Here is a 20,035-nt window from a genome sequence, read left to right as displayed (position 1 = left end):
AGAAAAGGGTATGCCCAGATGTGGGTCCCGTGCTCACTGTGTCACTGGATTCAAATTAGCCTGCCTGATGAGAAGTGATACCCCGAAACAGGTCGCAGGTTGCTTGTTTCCAGTCCATGGAGGGCCAGACCTGGCAGTTTGGGCTGGACGGTTCACATAGGAAGCAGGGTCAAGACTGATTTGCATATGGCTGGGTCCAAACTGGAGTGGTGTGGTGAGCAAAAATAAAAATAAAAATCAGTTAAACTCAGATCTGTGACTGGGGGTGAATGTTTGCATTGTTAAGCATTCCGTCCATTTTTTTTTTTTTTTTTTTGCATTGGTTAATTTAGCACATGACAAAGATAGATTTATGGTGAGGGGTCTCAAAAGCTGGAAGTGGACCCTAAACACTGGGCACATGCGAGGTATCCTGCTTATAAGATGATGAATTGTTGTAGAAAAGGTCTCGCAATATGAAACTCTAAAGGTTTTTATTATGAAGGGCTGACAAATGCCATTTAGAAGCGAGAGAATAGGGGTTACATTTGAAAAATGCAGATACTGAGTCAACTAGGAAAAGGGAAGCCTTGTTTCATTATCTGACGTCTGCCAATGTTTCTTTAAAGAGCAGTTTTGTTGCCATTTTATTTCCTGTATTTAGAAATCTGAAGTGTTTGAGGGCCGAGTCCTGGCCATCTTGAAGTTGTGTGGCCTTGTTTGCTTTTTGCAGTTGGCTAGCAATGTAGCCTTGTCGTATTAAGTGAAGGTGCTCAGGAGCGAAGTCGCTCCCAGTGTTTCACGGGAAAGGGTTGAGCAGGTTTCTGTAGCCGATCTACTTCTCTGACCTTCGGTAACCACTTTTTTGCAGTCACACGGAGTTCTGTTGTGAAGCCTGCCGATATTCTTTTTTTTTAATTTGATTTTATTTGTATATTGTGTGAATTCAGCTCAGGTCCGAGGCTGTGTGTGTTTTTGTACCTACGTGCCGATAACCACAGGAAGCTTTTGAAACACGAGCCCTCCCTCCCTTCCTACCTCCTTGTCACAGGGAGGGGCTGGCCCGCCTTCTGACCCGAGGAAAGGGAAGTAACTTTGTTCGGTGAGGGTTCGTTCGGTACGTGTGTTTGTGGAACCATCCCGGAGACCAGCCATGTGAAGGGAGTCGACCCCTTCGAACATCTCCCCATGACGGCGGCCTTGTGGAAACGTATTAAATCTCTGGTGAGTGGCTAGAGCCGCGGCTGTTTTTTTTTTTTTTTTTTTTTTTTTTACAATGCAAGGACACCGTCTTGGGCGGGTACACCTGGATCCGGACCTGCTTTTCCGGCTCTCGACTGCCTCACCTGTTATGCTTCCGAGCAGACAATAGGAGGGCCGGCGGGGCGGGCAGGGCTCGTTCTGCAGCTCAGCAGAGATTTCTTTGCTCTTTAGTTTACTTCGCCGAGGTGTGCAAGGGTGTGGATTTTTCGGTTGTTCATAGATTTCTGTAATGGTTGTGGCAGCATTTCTCGCCTCCACGAAGCTGTTTTTGTTAGAGTCTGCGAACACAGGCTTCTGTTCCGTGGCCGGGGACGCCTAGCAGACTGTGGCTTTGTGGTACATCGTGGCTGACAAACGCAACACACCCGTCTGGTGTCTCGTCTCCTCGGAGCTGTGGAATCTGCGTAGCAAGAAGTGCTAAAACGAACTCTGCAACAAGTGGAGAACCGGAGAGGGATCATTGGGCATTGGATGGTGCTGAACATGAGCTTCTTCTGCTCTATTTTGATTTTTTTGGAAGAAAAACACACCGATTTATCTTTAACTATGTAAAGAAATGGAGTCTCTGTAGGCAAAAGGTGAGGGTGTCATTGTTTCTATGAAGGACTGTGCGACTTGTTTCTACCTCTACATTTTGGATTACTTGACTGGTTCCTTAATTGACTTAAGTGATAAAATTGGCCCTTGGTTGATGGCCCTGATTCGGTGCATCCCCTTAACCCAATACAAAAAGACTGTTTTTGAAAATGATGTAGTGCTGAAACAGTTGATGTATGTAGATTGTGGCTCTCCGAGACATTTGATTTGCTTTAAGCAGAGCGTTGCTACTTTAAAGATTTACGTTTTAAACAATAACTAAGCATTGATATGGAGGTCTAGTTTGCATGTAGTTGACGTTGGGTTAGGAAAGTAACTCATGGAGACTGGCCATTGAGTGGAAGAGCACTTACCTGTGGAGATCTTAGTTACCAGAAGATTTGTTTTATACTGATTTAGATTTAGGAAATTGGAGGACATTCTTTTTTGGATTGATATGAGAACAGACAGGAGAAAACCATTAGGCCTGTGTCAGGACATGGAATTCTTGAGCACCATAAATTCATCAGTTTGAAAATCAGTTGTGTTGTCAGCATGGATGTACAATTGTACCCCACTGGAATGAGAGTATGAGATGTAAGTTAAAGGCAACATGTATGTGAATAATAGTGGCGATGATGCCAAGCTCTGTGAGACACACCATATTGTTTCCCCCTCTGATTTGTATGGATGCACAGCAAGGTGGTCTGGGTGCAACTGAAGCATAAGAATTCTAGCTATTTCAAAGCTAGATTGCATGAACCAATTTTCTGAATTCTAGTGAAGAGGAGTGCAGGGTCGATGGTGTTGAAGGTGGCAGAGAGCTAACAGAAAACAAAACCTGACACCACCACACTCAACTAGTTTGCGAAGACTATCCACAACTGACTGATGGACCACTAATAAAGAACTGTATCCAGTTCAGACGGTGGCTTGGAGAGGATGGAGAATGTTATTGGATTCCCCAAAAGCAAAATTGTTTGAAAACTACTAACACCATACTTCTGACCAGATAGAGTAAAAGAGAGCTGGTAAGAAATGTGTTACAATCACCTTGGTTTCTTTAGGTATACTTTTACCTTTGCAGCTTTCCACTCGTGCAGTACTATTCCTTGTTTTAATGACATATTGACCAAGGAGGTGAGGCTGTCCGCTAACACGTGGGTAAACTGTCTAGTCATTTTGACAGGGCATGGAGGAAGTTGTGATGTTAATTGTTTCAGTAGTGAATATCTCTTCTGAATACGTGTTTATTTGTAGAACAGGGAAGGTGGTAGTGCTGACAGTGAGCTAATCTTGTTCAGTTCCAGAATTTAGTAGTTGCATAATCTCAATATTAATAGAGCAGAAGTTAGAAAACTGGCCACATAATTCGTGTGACTAATTCCTAGCTGAACTTCAGATGATGGGAGCTGAGAGATCATTAATAGCATAAAACAGTTCTCACATCCTGTTTGGGGCTTGGGAGATACGCTTTATACAGGTAATCATTTACTGCAAAAGGAAGACGAACCTGATTCAATCATTCATGTAACTGCACACTCCGAGACTGGCTTGGTAGTGTGCGAGCAAGAAAGAAGTACCTTAAATAGTAAACAGACCTCTTAATACATTTCCTTCTCCTGTGCATCAGTCACTCTGCACCACATGTTGCTGACCATTAAATAAGCTGTGTGCTAATCTATTGATTTTATCAGATATGCCCGAATTTACGTATCGTACTTGTATTGTAGGAGTAGGGTTATTTCCATTTACTGCTATCTGAAAACGAATGTAATACAGCTTTTTGCGCTCATACTGGGAAGTGGCAAGGGGGTGGAACCAATGGAATCTTTCTTGACAATCGTTGTTTGATGGACGTACAAAGGAACTTAGGTGCTTAGATTCTCTTCTTCATCAATTGCTAGAATGTGACTGGTCACATTTTCCGCTGCTTGAACTTTTAAAAGTGCTTGTGCTTCCTCTTGCATATTTGAGGATAGAGGGAAAGGCAAGTGGGCTAATGTAGTACTTTGTGTTTGACATGGCTCAATGCTTGGGAATATTGGGCATGCTATTCCATCCTCAACGTTATGGTTTCTTCTTGGTGAAACTGGATGACATACCTACCTCGGGTACTATTAGTGTTATAAATTTATAAGACATGAAATGCAGTCCTGAACTTTCATTACTTAGCAAGAAATATGAGAATATAATTGGGTTTCACTGTTTACACATGAATGTTAAACAAATGTAATTTTATCATCTGTTGGCCAACTTGCAAACACTACATTTTGTACCAGACACCTTGATGTAATTGTATCTCTCCAAAGCTGCGGCTCCAAGCTGTTCCACGTTTCGCATACCCCCTCTGCCGCGCTTTTATTACAAGCTGGACTGTGATTGTTATGCCATCCCAGCCGTATGTAATGGCATGTGCCTTAATGTTGAGATTATAGTTCTTGATCCACTTTACATAAGGCTTTAGTAAGTGATCCTTGCTTAATATCGTTTAAGGCCTATTCAAAGCAGCTTTTAGCGCATTAGGCAGTCACTTCTTGGTAACATTCATTAATTTGGGATCAGTACAAAACCTTTTTTCCTTCAAGATTTTTTTTATTTACTGCGTGCTTCTTTTTGCATTTTCCCAGAGCGTGAATAATGTTTTTTGAAAATGCTCTTCCTTTTATTTCAGAGTTGACCTGTTGTCCACTTTGACTGTAGCTTTTGAGTAATTACTTTGTTAGGTTTCTGAAACTGTCAGAGTGTTCATCCATCCTACATTTTCATCTCACCACAGTTTTACAAAGAAATTCAAAACGATTAAAAGCCCACTCTGTAGTATGAAAATCTGGATGAATAGTGTGAGGGATTGCCATTTCTCATGCATCAATAGCACTAGTCTCCTTGTATCATTCTGATGCTTGAATTCTGCTTGAGTGTAATAAACCTAAACGTCTTGTTACCAGTCTGTTGATGAGAGAGGACACCAGCCATACTTGGGGACATGCTTCTTCACCTGGCTGCTCCTAGTTAAGAATACTAGTCCAAGGCGGGTCTTTTTACAGGCTCTATTGGTTGGTTAAATGCTTCTGTTACAGTTGTGTTTTGTACTGTGAACCCCCCTCCCTCCCCCCCCCCCCCCGCCCCCCCCCCCCCCCCCCCCCCCCCCCGGACTGACCAGACAGCGCAAGATGTTTGTTGATGAAAAGACCAATTTCTAGCTTATGGTTGGCCTAGAGTCTGCTGATTGGTTACAGTTGGCTGGCTGTATAGTGACTCATTTGCTTGCTTTTCATTTGTTAGTTTGTGTGGGCTTTTCTTCCTCTTCCTGTGCTTGTCCCGCTCCTGAAGCACGGACGCATTACTTATCTTCTTCCACTGCCTGTTTTTTTTTTTTTTGTAAGCACTACTCTTTCTTTTGGTTAAAGCATTCCATTAGATGGATTTGTTTTCCCAGCTGTCTCCCTCGTGAACTTCCCTGACCAGGGTTCACTCTGTGTGGCTCTCTTGCCCACATGCATCTTCCAGCCCCCTCCATGTTCAACTTGCCCTTGTGTAATAGTTTGCTCTGTGTTGCTTTCTCACCTGTGTACTTCTCCTATGCCTTCTCCACTTTGCTTTCCCTCTCACCTGTTGCCTCTTCTCTCCACTCTCACCATCTGTGTTACTTGTGTTTCCCCCACCCTCTATATTGCTTGTGTTTCCCTGCCTCAGTGTTACTTCCCGCCACCTGTGCCCACTGGGTTGTTTTACCCACCTGAATCCTTTGTGTTGCTCCTCCACCTACATTTTAAAAAACGTACTTTTTGTTGCTTTTCTTTTAATTTACAGCTTTAATTTTGTAAAACAAACCAAGCTTGCGTAATTTTTTAGGCACATATCTACAAAATAACGCGTTAGCCGAATCTTAGTGGCTTTTTAATTATTTTTTTCTTTAGCTATACTGCATAGAATCAGGAATGCTGTATAGCATGGCTAAAAACGTTGGCAAAGCCAATAGGTTCCAGAGGCAAGACATTTTGGATTTTCCCCTGCTTGTTGTTTCTAGAACCTGCATCCACAAAGTCAAAAGCTACATTGTTGATGAGGTGAGGTGAGCTATATCCCTTACTTTTTTGTATCACTCCTTTGAAGCTTTTATGCCCATCTTGAAAACTGCATAGCATCAGGAATGCTGTACAGCATGGCTAAAAAACATTTAATCGAATAGGTCCCAGAGGCGAGACATTTTGGATTTGCCCATGCTTGTTTCTAGAATCCACGTCCACAAAGTCAAAAGCTACATTGTTAAAGAGAGCTATGTCCCTTACTATTTTGTATCCCTGCTTTGAAGCTTTTATGCTGTCTTGAAGAATCAAAAGTGAGTCTTCTGATTGTTTTTACTAAATACTGACCTTTAATAGTATAAATAGTGAAGACAAGTAACGGCCTATGTTTTGTGGTCCTGATGATTGCAACTGGAATAGACCATGTAGAATGACCTGTGTCGTTGGTGAAGAAACTGTGTTTACGTGTAAAACAGTTTATTGAATCCACCCACATTCCTTCTCACAGGTGTCTGAATAAGCAATGAAAATGACAAAGTAGTTATTAGCACACTATACTGGTAAACAACGAATATAAAGATAGTGGTAGCCCCGTTTGTGGTTTCAAGTAACAATGTTTGGGACTAGCATTTATTTATGTTTATGTAAATGTGGTTTATGTAAGTGTGGTCAGGTAGCCAATGACTGCATTTGCATTGATTTTTGGGCAGGATCAACTTCAGAAAAGTTTCTCTCCCATGTATTTATTTTCTAAGAATATTCTGTACTAATAACTGCTTTGCCCTTTTCATTGTCCATTCACTGGTTTGCCTCACGTGCACTCTGTATCCATGGTGAAGGAATGTGAATTTTGTGAATCTTTTTGAAGTGTTCATATCTCATTAACCGTGTTATATATTAGATCATCAATAATACAACAAAAAATGTGCTTGAAGTACAAAGATAGGAAACAAATTGTCTTGCCCCATTTAATAAACACCTGGATTTTTCCGAGTAAGACCGTGATTAGCCTGTGTCTTCAGGAAAAAAAATATCTTACCTCATCAATGGCAGGAAGACCCACCTCCTCTCTTCAGGTCAGGAAGTAAGCATCCTGACACCCCCTTCACCATCACACCTCAATACCAAGACACGCGAGATATGCTCCATGTATAGTACAAAATAATGCAGTGTGTTATGTTTTATTTTTGCGTTAAGCTTGGGGACGCTTACTTGACCACCCTACTTATGATACATCAAGGGGCTTACCATTTCACAACCACTTCAATTCCTTTCCGTTTTGATAATTTCTTAACTGTTGTCTTTGGAGATGGATTTGATGTATAAAGCCTGCCTGATTATCCACCAAATAAGAGTGCAGCTCTAGCTTGCACACTGGCTGGGCACTTTAATCATGAGTCTGCAAAGCTCCCTCATCTAAGGGGTTGAAGACTCCAACTCGGCACCCACAACTATAGCTTCAGAAGTCTGAGTATCCCGCATAAGTAGGATTTAGGTGATCAATTCTTGAAAGAAAAATCTGCATCTTTATTGTAAAACTAACAAATGGGCAGTGCTGGGCTGAAGAAAGAATAAGTCAGAGCACGACTCGTGAGAGGCCAATGCAGTTTTACACAACTGCACTGAATGGGGTTCGGCAGTGATTCTCAAGTGCGCACGTTAGTGACGGAAAAAGACAAGGATTTTCTCAGCACCAACCGTATATGTAGACGAATGTACAATGTTTTTGTTTCGCGATTTATATTGTTACATTTTTTACAATACTAGTAGAAATGTTCACTTCATTTTCTTGTAGCTTTTGACTGTTTCCCTAAGTTATCTTGAATCCTTAGTAACCAATGCAACTTTTTTTTTTGGTGGACCTGGCCTACTGGTTGGGAGCCTTTGTTACCTGTAGTACTGGTTTCAAGCCTAATTTAACCATTTGCAAAACTTCAAAGGATTTCTTAAACTGCTAATCTATTGTTGAATGTCAATTGTATAATTGTGCTAACTAATGTGGACGAAAAAAAATGAAATTGAAATGTATGACCGATATTTAGCTTTCCTCCGATATGATAAAATGAAAGTTTCAAATTACTGCCGGCCAGTTATCATCCCAACTTTGTCACCACAGGGGCCTCACCGTGCAGATTAAAGTCTTTAGGAAGTGGAGTGTGGTGTTTCAGCCATTCAGACCACCTGCTCCATGACTAATCAGGTTAGCCGGAAGCCAAAGAACAGATCTGATTGGTTAAAGTACAGCAGTCACATTAGCCCAATATCATTATTCCAGGTAATATTGACCACTTTTCGACCAATCTGAATTAGCCCTATTTTCAGGCTAATCTAATTGGCCTCTGTACATCTGTGTTTAATTTGACAAACCAAGCCTTCCTGTGTTAGGTTTGTGGCCAAAGAGTACATAAGGTGCCCAATATAACAATGGGCACCTGAGAGCACACTAGTCGATGGTGGTGTGAGCTCCATGCCACCCCATGTTTCTCGATCTTTCGCACCCAGATGTGTTAAATATCCGTGGGCCAATTGCCTTCATCGAGCCTAAAAAAGCAAGTTCTCTCTGCCGCTAGTGTTGGCCTCTGTTTGTAAATTCTTATTGCATTTTTGAGACCAGATTTGTCGGCCATAATAAGTATCGTTTGTGGATGCAGGACTGCTCAGAGCAATACTTTGTGGGGTACTCCATTATCACCACTTAATTGAGAATATTGTTCTTAGAGGACCCACTAAAACTCCGACTTTTAAAAACAATAAAACAGACTTTTTATTGAATAGCCTTTCCATTTATTTTACAGGCGTTATATGTAATGATGTAATATCGGACACTGTGGTATTTGCGATGTAGTGTCCATCATATAGTAGAAATTTTTAATGGGGGCACATTTGGTAGGTCCTAGATTCAGGAAAGTAGGTGTTGTGGAACTACAGGAGCAGTGTTTGCCCTTATAGTGGATGGGAATGTATAACTAGAACAGCAGATCCTGTGGAAACGTTCCTTTATCAAATATGATTAAAAGGAGTCGAAGCAGGTTTCATCATTCAGAGGTTTGTGTTTCAGTGAAGTACTGCTATAACGGAGGAAAGGCTGAACTAGGCGATCTGCAAAGTGTTTTTGGCTAGTACATTGAGCGATTGAGAGTGGTGTATAGCAGCAGATGATTTGAGAGTTCGGAGGGATAAGAGCCTGGATCTGGTCGAAAGATTCGTATTGGGCTCTGTGTCACAACGTGCGGCATTATGTGCTCATTTTTCTGGCATAGTATTGGTTGTAGTGGGTGCATGATTCATAGTTCATGGCGTTTATAGTGTACGCTTGGCTAGTGATGCTTGGTAGCACAGTTTAAAGGTGCCATGCAAGTAGTCTGTGTAGAGGGTATGCTATTGAAATACCACTTTAGAGTTTGACTGTCTGTACCTTTCTGCAGTGTGACTGGGTTAGAGCAGAACGCCACATGTTTTTTTTGGTATTGAACCTCTCTTTCCATAGCTCTTCAGAACTCTAATTGTTTCAGAATTTGACTGCTAATGCACATCTTACAAAATGCTGCTATCTCTGCTGGAGGCTATGATTGTTGTGCAACATGCACTTCCAGGATAAATGGTCAATACAAGTCTGCACAGGACAAGCCCTCTCTCTCATTACTTCTAATGACGGGAACAGGCTGATTCACTAGAAACCTGCACTGACACATCAAGAAAGGTGAGGCAGAACGCAGTTAATACCACTACGAACAGTGTGTCGCGTAGTCTGTAGGAAACTTTGCCCTTCCCTATTAACACCATCACAGAGCCATGTAGTTTTGAGCTTTACTTTCTGTACTGAGCCCGGAGCATTACTTTACATCAGTCTAGTCAATTAATCTGCACCTCTGACTTCTAGAAAAAAAATATGTAAACGATAGAAAGCCAAACTAGAATGACATTATTACTAGCACTATAATATCCAGCATCTCCACTCACAAACGTGTAAGTGCTCTAAAGTGTGCTAATCTTGTTCCGAGCATGTAATTTTGATATGACTGACGCTTTGCTTTCCACATCCAAATAGCTTTTATCCCTGTTTGCTTCTTTATGTCCCCTCTGCCCACTTCATGAAAAGCCGTCTGACTTTGTGAAATCTTAGAGTACTTATCTTTTGTAAGGCACTTGAATTTCAATGCTGTTTCTAACTTAGTAGTTGAGGGATGGAAAGATGTGTTCCAGTTTCTGTATTGAGTACTATGTACAAAGTATTTGCCTAACCGAAAGCTGGACCCTCCCTCACTTCTTGATGAGAGGTTCTGATCTACTTGGGTGGGTCATTCTCCAGCTGTAGCTTCTCTATGGATATTGCAAACATGTTTCACTGAAGATGTCGTCGTTTGGAAGTTTCCACCCACATATGGTCTGTCATCCCTTTTGGAACTATGAACAGGACCCAGAGGCAGAATAGATTATCTTCCTTTAGCTGGAAAAGGGAACAGAAGTAGTGTGCTCATTCACAACTCAGTATGTATAAGTAATAGGAAAACTCTATACACACTAGTAAAATTGAGTTTAGTGTTAGCAGTGCATACACTGCTGATGGGCCAAGGAGGCACCCTATAGGATCCCGCATCAGTTCTAATGCAGCAGTCGGTGACAAATCCTGACACTTTATCTGGGAGTGTGTATCACCGGGGATAATGGTTATTCACAGTATTGCAAGTCAAAACGTTTCCGATTGTCGGTCAGTCATCTGATTGACAGTTCTGAAAGTATTCATTTGAAAAGCAACAACATCATTCGTATGCCAGACATCAACATTCTGCACCAATGTACCTATAAAAATGGAGACTGGGCTTGCTTGATTGTATGTTCACCCACATTTCACTCAGATATTCGTTAACATTCCATCCATCCACAGGTAAAATGATCTGCAACCCAAGGGGTGATGCCTAACACCTGCTGCAGTGGACTGTGCGGTTGACACCAGATTCTTGTGACACCTTTCCGGCCTTCCCAGCGCTTTCTGGGAATTTGATAAACCCTCACTTCAGAGTAGGGAGCCAGGAAAATAGTTGTAGGGGCACCCACTTGATCCTCTTCTCCCCACTCCCAGAAGGCCAAAGAGTTGCAAGAGTGGGAGATAAGTAGGATCTTCAGATGCCTATGGCATTTCACTTCTCACCCTCTTCAATATAGTATTCCTGGTTTTGTGCCCTGACCTGCAGCCTCAGGGTAGCACTTACTGCAGTTCAAAATTACTACTTTTCAGCTATTCCTAAAAATACTTGGGAAATGTATAACTTACCCCAAAATACTCCAGGACTCAAGCTAGAAAAGTAAATAGGCTTCCTGTAATATTTGGGAGAAGGGTGTTCTTTCGACCAAATAGTTTAGCACTGGATTTAGAATAGTAAATGTTACCTTCCCGTATCTGCCACTCCCACTGCTGCCTTTCGGTGGTGCAGTTCAGGGCAATAAACACGAAAGAGCTCATAGTGAGGTCTCTCAAACCGTGATGACATTGAATATACGGCTGAGACTTTTAGCAGTAGTATTGGCTAAATCGCAGAACCTGTTATTGCGAGGACTGTGTGTGTACTACTTCGCTTTGTCATTGGAAGCTAGCTTATTGCAGAGATTTTGTTGGTGTACTACTGAAGTTATTCACAGCGAGTACTCAGCTGATTTTGTTGCTGTTGACTGTGGTAATGCTGCTGAAGGCTGACCATGAAGGCTACCCTGCCGAGTCTGTTAACGTTAGCAGTGGATAGACTGGGAAGATTGTTGATATTGGTGGTTTCACTGCTGAAAGCTGGCGTTAGCAGCTGAGTTTGTTGATACGTTTTCAGGTGAACTCTAGCAGGGTTAGTACCTCAATGCCAATCAAGCATGATCATGTTAGCAGGCTGCCTACTGCTGGCATCAGCTCAGTGAGTGTGTCTGTTGGTTTTAGCAATTTGTTGAGCCGGGCGGTTTTAAGGACCGATATTGCTTAAGCTGTTCGTTTTAGCCGTGCGTCTGCTTCACAAGCCTGCTTCCTAGCAGTGTATACTGCTGTGAATCTGTTAGTGCTGGCTGTGGGAATACTGGTGAAGTTTAGTGTTGGCAGTGGATACACTGCAGTGTTAGTTTGTGTTGGTCCGCGTAAAATGCGGAGTTTATCAATAATGTATTTCCTGCTGACATCTGACTGTGTTAGTGCATGCAGAGCTGAAGTTTAATCCTTAACAGCACTATGTATACTGCATAAAACTGAACCCGTGGTTGTGTTGCTGAGTTTTAGAGTTGGCACTGGGTACACAGTTTGTTGCTGGTGCGTTAATTGCTGAACTCCGTTGGCAGTATTTATTTTGTGGAGTTCCTTGGCTTTTGTGGTGTAACGATTGCGGACTCTGCTGCAGATAGGTTGGTAGTTGCCTTCCTGCTGGAGTCTGTTGGCAGTGGTGGTACCGCTGATACCTGTTTTTTTTCCGCAGGGTTACATTGCTGGTTTCTGTTGAAGGATACACTGATGTTTGTTGTACACGTTTGTGGTGGTGAAAGTTTGTCATCGGTGGGAGCTAGACTGGAATTTGTTAGCAGTGAATAGAAATATGTTGCTGTATTGGCTGCGTGATTAATGTAGGAAACGTGTTATTGTTGTTGCAGCTTGCACTGTGTAGATGGGTCACGAGGGCCCTTCTTTATATACACGTGTTTATTCATTTATGTACTGGTGTTTTGGAACCGTGTCATGTTTGTGTAGGAAGGAAGTTTATTTTTCTTTTCCTGCTCAACTGCAAGTGAGTCACCCCTCTGTCTGACCTTGCCTTCACGTTCCTGTTTCGCTTTCTGAAGACACTGTGACTGCTGTCCTGCCTGGGGTTGCCCGAGCGGTCACTCTGCCGATGATCCATGTAAGCAACGTCACCTGGGTGCAGCCTGTGTAAAGCCTTGCATTTGGTTCATTATAGTACCCCATCCATAACTGTCGCCAACGCAAGGATCCAGAGTATCCTGAAGACATCGACTTGCGAGACCTTGCTATGAACAAGACACTAGAAAACCAGCTCACTATGCTATAGTAATACATTGTTTAACTCTCTAAGTTATTCGGGTGATATTAGCCGTAGTGGTGGGACTGATATTTTCAAGAGCCTTCCTCAATGAATGACTGCGGAACTGCAGGACAGCATTATCGAACATTGATGTGTCCTGGTTGTTTTGCGTGCACATCCCATGTGGTGTATAGACTCCTTAGGAACTTTGGGTAGTTAGTGCGGGTTGTTGACAGGTGCTTGAATATTAAAGTTTACTGCAGGTAAGGAGTACGGTGACTTCTGTGTGTGGGTGTTAGCAGCAGGAAATGGCAGAGCTGTGTGTGAATGAGACCTGTAATCGGACATGTTGCTGTAAGTTACGATAGAGTGGCCTTGCCAAAACCATGGGTATTTGTTACTGGAATAGCAAATGGTACAAGAGGCTTTGTTTCATAGGATTTAAATGGGCTGTAGACCACACTGAGACCTCAGAAGCGTGTTCAAAGGAATTTCTAGCATTGTTTTTTAAATCTGAATCTTCAGGTATGAACCTTCTCACTGCGTGTACATTATATTGTCTCTTGTTATCTGCTTGTTAGCTGTTCATCAATCGATTGTTGATCACGAAAAAGTAAAAATAGTAAACGGATTGTAAAATAAGAATCACTGGGTTTGGTTGGACGCTTGTTTTAGGTTTGGATTCGTTACTCCTCGGCATACTATGAGCCAATGGTTTGTGCGTGGGGTAAGAGAGCGGGCTCAGCTGCAGACGGAGTCTGTACTCGAGGTTCTCATAAGCCACGTTAGTCTGCTTTAATAAGCCTGTAAGAGGCTTATTGGCGATGCTTGCTCTAGAATGTGCCTTTTGTTCTGTGTGCCTTGCTGAAGGGCAGATTTTCATTTTAAATCCATGCCGCTCTCCTTGCCTTCTTTTTTTGCCTCTAGTTAGTGGTATATGCTCGTCATCATCCTCCGTTTGCAGGTTGAGACGACAGACTAATTGCAAATATGCTCCCTCTTTTATATTTTCTTGCGCCTACAGGAATGGACGAATATCTGCGTGCATCTGCTTCGTATCCGTTTTACTGAGCACCGAGAGACTAAGGACTGTTAAGGTTTCACACCAGGTTGCTCAGCAGCAAATAGCACCGCGATTCATGTCGAGACAGTCGTGACTGCTCTGGGTAGCATGTGCCAAGAACCACGAATGTCCATGAAATGCTCCTGTACCCAGATTAATATTGGGAAAATATTCAGCCAGTTTTGACTGTTTCTTTTTTTATGGATAATGCTGTACAGAAAAGACAGAGTCTGTGACTGACTCCAATGATGTGTGCTTAGAAGAGAGTTTATACACCGTTTAAATTCAAAATGGTGTAGCGTTAGTACAAAGGTCGCCCCAGATCATCTTGCACTGTTTCGGGTGTATTGTTGGGTATGCCAAGGGACTTTTTGCATTTTTCTTTCCATTGAGGTGATCAGTTGTCCTTTGCTCAGCCATACAGCAGTGCTTTCTAGGTCTCTTCTATCAGACAGCACACACTGTCTGGTTGTGAAAGATCTTTTTTGGACTTTCCACGAACTTAAAATTGCTTATTGTTGGGGTGGCTTTATTGACACTCATTTGATTGCTTCTTATTTGATGGCTTGCCTTCCTCTTCTTCTTGTCCCTCCAATGAAGCGTAGCCTAGTTACCATCCTTTTGATTTGGTGACTTGTATCCTGCCTCTGCTCAATTTTAGGAAACTTTTTTTAGGTCGAGCGTGCAAGCGCTTTGACCTGTTAAAAGTATTGTGGGCTTTTAACCACACCCATGTCACACCCATCACTTTCACTCGTTCGTGAGCTTGCCTTTAAAAAATAATTTGTCATTGGGACATGCTTTATGTTTTTTCCACCTTGAGGCTGTTTTTGTCAAACTTTGCAGACTGCCCCTGTTAAATGGATTATTGCACAATTGTTGATATACTCAGGGATGTGGAATTCCTATCGCCCGACGCCCGGGACATCTTGTTTGGGGTCAAGGGCAACAAGTTTTTATGTTTACTTTGTCCTTGGGACAAGTAGGCCCAACCCTCTGCAACACAAACCCTTTGGCTGCCTGTTTACAGAGAGTGGAACTCTCTGCAGTTGAGGTAATGTGTTTCCAAAAGACAATGCTGTTCGAACTTGTATTTATGGTTCATTATTTGAAAGCCATTATTATTAGGGTGAGTGCTGTAAATAAATGTTTTAAGGTCACACTTCACTACTGACGTTGGTTCCAGTACAAAAAGAAAAAACGTGTATACACAGGTTTGAAAAGTTTAGGCTATGAGGTTAAGTATAATGCTCCCAGAATGCTCTCTGATTAGATGCAAATGAAGTGTCATTTAGTAAAATGTGTTGATGCATGCTAGTATTTCCCAAAAATATTTCTAATGGAAAATCAGTGTAACCATTTTCAACACGATTATGGGAAGCATGAAAATAAACAAACACTGACAAAGCCAACTGATCTGACATATTTTTATAGGTCTTTTAGTTTCATCAATGCGTGTCTTGTTTTGACATGGCTTTTGTAACACTTTATTGTTGTGGGAGCTACCAGGCCCTCAACACTGTAACAAACACTGGCAAAAAAAAAAAAAAAACGTTTTTGAACTCTAAAAGCACACGTTGCCACCAGTGGCATAACAAAGGCCCTGCAGCCGCCCTCCAGGGGGCCCCTTCAGCACAGCACCTGGCCTGAGTGAGTGTGGAGAGGGGGCTCCTCCATGTTCTTTGCAAAGGGGCACCCTCCAGTTTCGTTACGTCACTGATTGCCACTGTAGTTCCTGACACTGAACAAAACTACTTTGTGTGCCAATATGCTCCTTGTGGAAGAGCAGAATGCGATCACTCACAGTAAAGCCAGCCGAAAGAGAGAGAAATAGAAGTTAAATAAAAACAAAATGTCTTTGTTAACACCAGATCTAATTAGGGACCAAGACCCACATGTAGGTAGCTTTTTGCATGTCGCAAACAGCGACTTTTGCTGTTTGCGACGTGCAAAAAGCACATTGCAATGCACAAACCCAGTTTTGTGATTCGGTAACCTGGTTACCGAATCGCAAAACGAGTTTGCGACTCGCAATTAGGAAGGGGTGTTCCCTTCCTAATTGCGACTCGCAGTGCAATGTAGGATTGTTTTGTGACCGCGAACGCGGGCGCAAACCAATCGCAGTTTGCACCCATTTCAAATGGGTGCTAACACTTTCGCTAAAGGGAAGGGATCCCCATGGGACCCCTTACCCCTTGTGAATGTCACTGTAAACATTTTTTCAGAGCAGGCAGTGGTCCTGTGGACCACTGCCTGCTCTGAAAAAATGAAACAAAAACGTTTAATTTTTCGTTTTTGTAATGCATCTCGTTTTCCTTTAAGGAAAACGGACTGCATTACACAAAACAAAAAAAACTGCTTTATTGAAAAGCAGTCACAGACATGGTGGTCTGCGGTCTCCAGCAGGCCACCATCCCTGTGAGGCCCGCCATTCGCAAGGGGGTCGCAAATTGTGACCCACCTCATGATTATTCATGAGGTGGGCATTTGCAAAGCCCTTGCGAATCACAGATGGTGTCAGGGACACCATCCTACATTTGGATTTGCGACTCGCAAATTGCGAGTCGCAAATCTGAACCTACCGACATGTGGCCCCAAATTCTTAAAGAAAGTCACAAAAGTGCACCCATGTTATATGTCGTACCCCTATAAAATATTTGTGAACTGTATTTTAGCATGGGTAAATACGATGTGTAGATATGCTCATGTGAAAATCTATTGAGCATTTGCAAGTTCATTTTCCCTCCAGCCACTTTCTTCCCAACACTGGAAGAAGTTCTAATTCTGCCATTGTCAGGAGTAAATGTCCAACCTTTCTTATTATGGGAAAATATTAGAGAGAAGCTGGTGAAAATCTTTAAAACATGCAGGTTAGTAGGTTTGCAGACTCAAAGACATTCCAGCCCTGGAACTATTGCTTACTGCTTCCTCCAGCCCCAGTATGCAGATCTGCAGAAAGGTGGCAAAATAAGGAAATTGCTACAGTAGGGATTGAAACTGCAAGAATTCAAGCCCTACTAAGGTAGTAGCCCTGGCATAATCAGAGAGGCTATTATCAGAGCTCTTCCATAATGAGATTGCTGCCATAATTTGTCGCCACACTACATGGCACCAAAGGGACAAGTAGATCTTTTTACAGGACAAGTAGATTTGAGAAGCAACCTGTCCCCTGGACAAGTAGATATTTTAATTAATTCCACACCCCTGCTGATATTCTTCAACATGGGCAAACAATTTTTTTTTTTTTTTGTCTCTCTTGTTCGTGATGTGAGCGCCATGTCTGCCATCCAGCACAAACAGACATAACAGCGTAAACTCTATCGACGATATTGGAGCGTTGGTCATTGTTCACAGTTACCTAATTAGTCATTTCTTCTGATTTTCCCCATAAAACACTTGAAATTGGTGAATGCTTTAAGTTAAACAGCAATACTCCAGGTGAAAGTGGCTCTCCCGGCTCTGAGCCGATACTACAATATTAACTGCACATGGGAAAACTTTACCCATAATGCTTTGCAGGGCATTCATTTTTCACAAAATGTTTGACCATAACTCAGCATGTGGTGGTTCTAGGGCAATGGGACCACCACCAAAACGTTAGTCAGTGTGCTCTTTCTGTCTACATCTTTAGGTCCCCACACAAGGTTAGCGTGGACTCCAAAGTAATACCCCTACCACCATTCATTATATCATGACTGGAACTTGTTTTTCCAGCTGAGAGAAGTTATGCTTTATGGGCTTTGTTTGTAATATCATTGCAACAGCCCTGCTAGTCTTAAAATGTGTAATGCACTACGCCCTCTAGGGTCTAACTATATGGTTACACTACATTACTTTCTCCCATTCATTTTTCATTTGGGTATGCTTTCTCAAGGGCTGACTGTATGGTTACATGACCGTATTTCTTCCAAATGCTATTTTTATTGTGGTGTCCTTTAGAGGCTTTTCTGAGCATTGCAGTCAACATACTACAATATTCAGGGCATGAAAACTCATCCTATAATGCTTTGCAGTTCGTTTACAAAACATTTTTGCTCATAACTCAGCCTGTGGTGATCCTAGGACAATGAGACCACATTCAAAACGCTCTTTCTGTAAACATAATGTCTGGGTCCCCACATTAGGTTAGTGGGGACCCCAAAATATTAACTCCTCCCATCATGCAGTGTCTTAAGCTTTCTCATGGCTACAAATGTTGTTGTACAGCTAGAAGTTTTGTTTTAAATGCCTGGTTGGTAATAGTATTACAGTAGGTCTGATAGCCCATAGGGGCTAAGTATATGGTTACACTGCATTACTTTCTCCTGTTTTTTTTTTTCATGGGGTTATGCCTTCTAGGAGCTAACAATATGGTTACATGACCACTTTTTTTTTTTTTTACAGATTATATTTTGTTACATTGCCCTCTATAGGCTGTTTTGAGCATTAAAAGTCTGTCAAAAGTTTATTTCTGATAAAGGTTTATGTGATAATTGTATATATTTTAATAATATCTCCTTATTACAATTATGACCATAATTCAGACCTACTTAACATCCTTTTTACACTATGACTGTTTGAACATGCTTGATATGTTTGGGTGACCCTTCTAGTTTATTTCTCCTCCTTGGCGGTCTTGTGTCTTTTTTGGTGAATTGCATTAGTCAGCCAGCAACTCTGATGGTGGTGTGGTGAAAGTGGTATTCTATTGAAATTAGATTGTCAGAGTTAACTTAAGATGCTAAATGGCAACGTTTTTCTTTTTTTCTGTAGATAGCGGAAAAAGGTAAATGGAAGTGCTTCAGGTATATGCAGAGCCACTGGAATCATATGACAGGAAAAGAAGAAATAATGAGGCAGTGTTGATCAGTTTATGTGACAAGAGAAGTTCAGTTATGAATTTACAGTGCCAGTAGCCTTAACTCAAGCAAATGCAAGACCTATTCCATTGCAGATGCTTGTTATTTTTAGCTAAGCACTCCAGGAGAATGCCTGTTTTTCTAGTTGTCTTCCTCCTGTGCTTCTCCCGTTGCCAAATACCGGCCTTCCCCTTGGCCTGTGGTACTTTTCCTTGTGTGCTTCTTTCTCTCATGTACTTTTCCTTGCCAAATTCCCCTGTGCCCTTCATGTTGCTCTCTTCCTTAGGCTGCTTCTCTCTTCCTCCCCCACCCACTACCTGTTGCCAACCCCACCCCCAAACCGCTCCTCTATTGCCCCCCTTCGTGGCCCTGCAAACCCTTGTTTAATTTTCTTTAAGCACTTTGGTGCTAGTGCAAATATTTTTTCATTAGCTTCATCTTTGATGGGTAATATAAAACCAACATTGGTAAAAACAGTAGGTCTCCTTTGGACCTTTTGGCTTTGCTAGTTGCTCTTAAGCGGTGCTGTAGCACATTGAAACCCTGTGCAGCATTGGTTTAAAAAAAAAAAAAAAAAAAAAAAAGTGCAATAAGTCCTCTCATTCCAATGAAGCGCCAATGCTGAATGACTCGTGACTTTGGCTTTAATTCTTTGCCAGTCCCAGATGATGGATGCCACTTCTATTGGTAACATTAAAAAAAAATATATATATATTTTTTTAAACCAAAACGCAAAAAAAAAAAGTGAGTGCTTTGGGGGAATCCTGGTGATAAGAGGAGCAGGTGGGGAGAATCACAAGAATGAGACCACACCAAATAAGCACACAAGTGAGATAGAGAGCAACACTGAGTGCAGGTCAGGGGAGTGAAGCACAGGAGGGAGACAACTGGAAAACACATGCACTCCCAATGCATGCTTAAGCAAAACAAATAGCAGTTCTCTAAAAGTAAGCAGCTGAAGAACACACGTAAAGGCTATCCTCTAATGGAGAGACTAACAGAAGATGCACAGGACAAGCCACTGAGTAAGACACAAGCAAATGATTTACAATAAAGTCAACCAATAATAAGCAGTAGATGCGCTTTAAGCCCACAATGAGATTTTAGGAAGCTGACAGTAGGTCTTTTTCAACCAGATAGCTTGTGCTGTCTGGTAGGATCGACCTAAAATGTTGCCTGCATCACTTTGCAGCAAACAAACACAAATGATGGATGGAATGCAGAACCAAACAAACATTGACCCTCAGTCACAGATCTGGGTTTAATCCATCAATTCTTTTGCTC

The 20,035-nt window shown here is 42.0% G+C and overlaps 1 protein-coding gene across 10 annotated transcripts in view; it reads left to right on the top strand.

Moving 5' to 3' along the window:
• The window catches only part of MARK2 (microtubule affinity regulating kinase 2), a 603,936-nt gene that overhangs the window by 90,552 nt on the left and 493,349 nt on the right, over positions 1–20,035 (top strand). The window contains exon 1 of one of the 10 annotated variants that reach the window (XM_069207130.1): positions 1,055–1,203. The exons of 8 other annotated variants lie outside the window; for them this stretch is intronic. In XM_069207130.1, the coding sequence (XP_069063231.1) occupies positions 1,168–1,203 (36 nt within the window). In that variant the 5' untranslated portion in view covers positions 1,055–1,167. Of the gene's footprint in view, positions 1–1,054; positions 1,204–1,519; positions 1,821–20,035 lie in introns of those variants that run through there. One more of the 10 variants, XM_069207138.1, reaches the window with a different exon arrangement.

The sequence above is a fragment of the Pleurodeles waltl genome, chromosome 9, assembly GCF_031143425.1.
Source record: "Pleurodeles waltl isolate 20211129_DDA chromosome 9, aPleWal1.hap1.20221129, whole genome shotgun sequence".
Taxonomy (NCBI): Eukaryota; Metazoa; Chordata; class Amphibia; order Caudata; family Salamandridae; genus Pleurodeles; species Pleurodeles waltl.
Note: the sequence above shows the minus strand (reverse complement) of the source record. Positions and strands in the feature narration are given on the sequence as shown.